This window comes from Sciurus carolinensis, chromosome 8 (genome assembly GCF_902686445.1).
Source record: "Sciurus carolinensis chromosome 8, mSciCar1.2, whole genome shotgun sequence".
In the NCBI taxonomy this organism is placed as follows: Eukaryota; Metazoa; Chordata; class Mammalia; order Rodentia; family Sciuridae; genus Sciurus; species Sciurus carolinensis.
In genome coordinates, this window is record NC_062220.1 from 39,371,655 (window position 1) to 39,374,522 (window position 2,868).

Below are 2,868 nucleotides of genomic sequence, written 5' to 3' on the forward strand. Positions count from 1 at the left end.
TACTCTTGAAAACACAAGCTCAAAACTCTGTAACTTGACTCCTAAGAGATGCTTACTGGGCTCAAACTATAGGTCTTAAACTTTGTGTAACACCACAGATGGTTTTTAAATTTCCCCATGTCTTGTTTAATTCCTTATTTTCCCAATTGGTTGAAAAAAATATATATAACAACTGAAAGCACAATTGTAATATGGTTAGAGATGTCCCTGCTTCAGAAATGTCTGCAGGCATCGCAGACGGTTCTCCTGGACTTCCCTCACCTGGCTTCACAGCAGCTTAAGAGAAAGACACAATTGCTTGAGCGTGTAGAAACCCTGAACAGGGCAGAAAACACTGTCACTTCTTTCTTTTTTTATTTCTAGGTGGGATTTTAGACATTACAATAACCTTGCATTTAGCACTAAAACGCGAGCGCCGTGGGAAAGCCCTGGGAAGAATCTTTCCCGAGTCTCTCTGGAGCCTGCCCGGCCGCCCTCAGCCCGTCACCTGATAGCGCACCGGTGCGTCACGGGAGTCGGCCGCAGAGGGATTGTGGGAAATGTAGTCCGGAGACTCCGCCCTCCTCTCCATTCCTGTAATGGCTGCTTCCCGGAAGGTAATGTACTTGCTCAGCTCCAGGGGATAAGTGGATTGCCCCAGTGTGTATTTGCAAAACGGAACAGTTTGTTCTTGCAGGGTCAAAGGAGGGACTCTTTTTCAAATCTTTACATCAAGTCCTGGAATGAACTTGCTTCTCGGTTCGGTTTATTTTAGCTTTTTCTGTGAGAGAACTAACCAACTTTAAATCTAGTTACCCCTTCTTAGATAAAAATTTTTCTCTACTCATTAACCGTTTCTCTCCCTTCCATACAACCCCCCTGTTCTGCACTGACTCTATTTCCCTCTTCTAAATAATTATAAAAATAATAATTATTTTTTAAATCCCTCTCCCCACTCTAATAGGTGGTGTCACGTGTACTCTTTTAGTCTCAGCATCCGGAGCTCCAAAAAGGGAATATTTCAAGTCAGATAGATTTTTATCAATACCGTTTCGTTGGTAAGTCTTAATTCCTCACAACTTCACAGAGTTACATGTGTGATTTAGCCAAAATTGCCTGCATTTCCTAGATTAAAGAGACCTTAAGAAAATGTAATATTTACTCTCTAGGGTATTTTAAATTTCCCGGCGTCTTGTGCATTTCTTAACTGTCTGCAGCTGTTCAGTTTCCACTTGGTTTGTGAACATAATGATGGCATTACTGGGAATTTCTGGGGCTAAGGTGGTGTCATAAGATGAACCTCAGATTTCTGTTTACTTCCCTGTTTTTTCCTTGTAAAATGAGATAGATCAAAATAATTCATAAACTTTCTAATTTAAGGGATTGGGTGGATTGTTACTTGTGTGTTTGTATTGTCACTTAGGTAGAAATTTTTAATAGTTGCTTTTTGTTTCCATGTTTAATTTCTAGGAACCTTCAGTCTTCAAGAGCCCAAAATCATGACTTCAGTTTCAACACAAATGCTTTTAGTCCTCATTTCTTTGCTTTTGGTTCTGCCAGTCGTTGAAGCAGTAGAAGCCGGAGATGCAATCGCTCTCTTGTTAGGTGTGGTTCTCAGCATTACAGGCATTTGTGCTTGCCTTGGTGTGTATGCAAGAAAGCGGAATGGACAGATGTAACTTTCAAGGGCCTCCTGAATCAAACTTTGCCCTGGAAACTTCTGTGTTATTGAGGTTAAGACTGGGTTTTAGTCTGTAAATTTCCCAATGAACAGTAATGGTCTCATATTCTTAGTTGTTTCCCATGAAATACAAACAAATAGATGTTTGTTAAATGGGAAAAAAAAATGTTTATAACAAATAATGTACTGAAAACTGCAGCCTATAAATTGTATTTGCTGCTTAGAAAAAGGGTCAAAGATGTGGGATGGTGTAAATTTACAGAAGTAGTAGTTGATAGTTTCAGGATTCTCAAAGCATATGAGATAAGGAGGAATCTCTTGCCCAGAATCTAGCAAATCTCCACTGTTGAGTTGTCATCACTGCCTCCTGAATCCTTAAGGAGTCTTTTTCTCCATGTTTTTATTGTATGTTTGTTTTATCTCCCAAGTTAATATTGTACTTAGATATCAAATAGCCAAAATTGAAACATTTATCCTTAGGGGGAAAAATAGTTTGGAAAAAATGTATTCAATGTTTCTAATATTGAAATGGAGAAAAAGTTTAATATAAAAAAACCTTTATATTGATATTGGAAGAGATTCAATGTAAGCAAAACAATCTTTGTATTAATTGAGTAACATTCCAATGGTGAGAATTATTATATTAAATATAAATTCATTATGTTGTAAGTTAATGTGTGGTGTCCATTTCTGTTTATTTGCGGTCTTTGAAATTTGTGTACTTTTTTATAACCAAATGGAGAAGGATGGTTTCCTTATCTTGAATGAACACTGGCTTGAAGAGACATAGTAAAAAATGGGCAGCATTAGGAAGAAGAGACTCGTGGTAGAATAGTCACAGATAAGAAGGGAAATGTAATGGCCCATACTGATCTGCACACCAGTTAAATGAATCATCCTTCTGTGGCCTAGCTACTTAAAGGATCCTCAAACCAATATTACTGAGTTTGTTTCTTCTCTACGAAATGCAGGTTCTTGGGCCTCACCCAGAAAATTGGATCAAAATCTCTGTTTGTTTCAAGAGCCTAAGATAATATATATGCCATTATAAGTCCAAGACTTCTCTAACTTGGTAGAATCCAAGAATCATTCCAGACACTTGACAAAACTTGGATTCCAAGGTCCCAATGTTTTGCTTACATTGGATAGGAGTGGATAGGCCCTGGAACTCCATGTCGAACAAAGGTCCTCACTGATTCATTAGGCAG

The 2,868-nt window shown here is 38.2% G+C and overlaps 1 protein-coding gene across 1 annotated transcript; it reads left to right on the forward strand.

Moving 5' to 3' along the window:
• The first annotated feature begins 573 nt into the window (after positions 1-573).
• Smim30 (small integral membrane protein 30) lies at positions 574-2,324 on the forward strand. The gene is made up of 3 exons (XM_047562025.1): positions 574-596; positions 944-1,037; positions 1,450-2,324. The coding sequence occupies exon 3, from the start codon at positions 1,479-1,481 to the stop codon at positions 1,656-1,658; it is 180 nt and encodes a 59-aa protein (XP_047417981.1). The 5' UTR covers positions 574-596; positions 944-1,037; positions 1,450-1,478; the 3' UTR covers positions 1,659-2,324.
• The last annotated feature ends 544 nt before the right edge of the window (positions 2,325-2,868 follow it).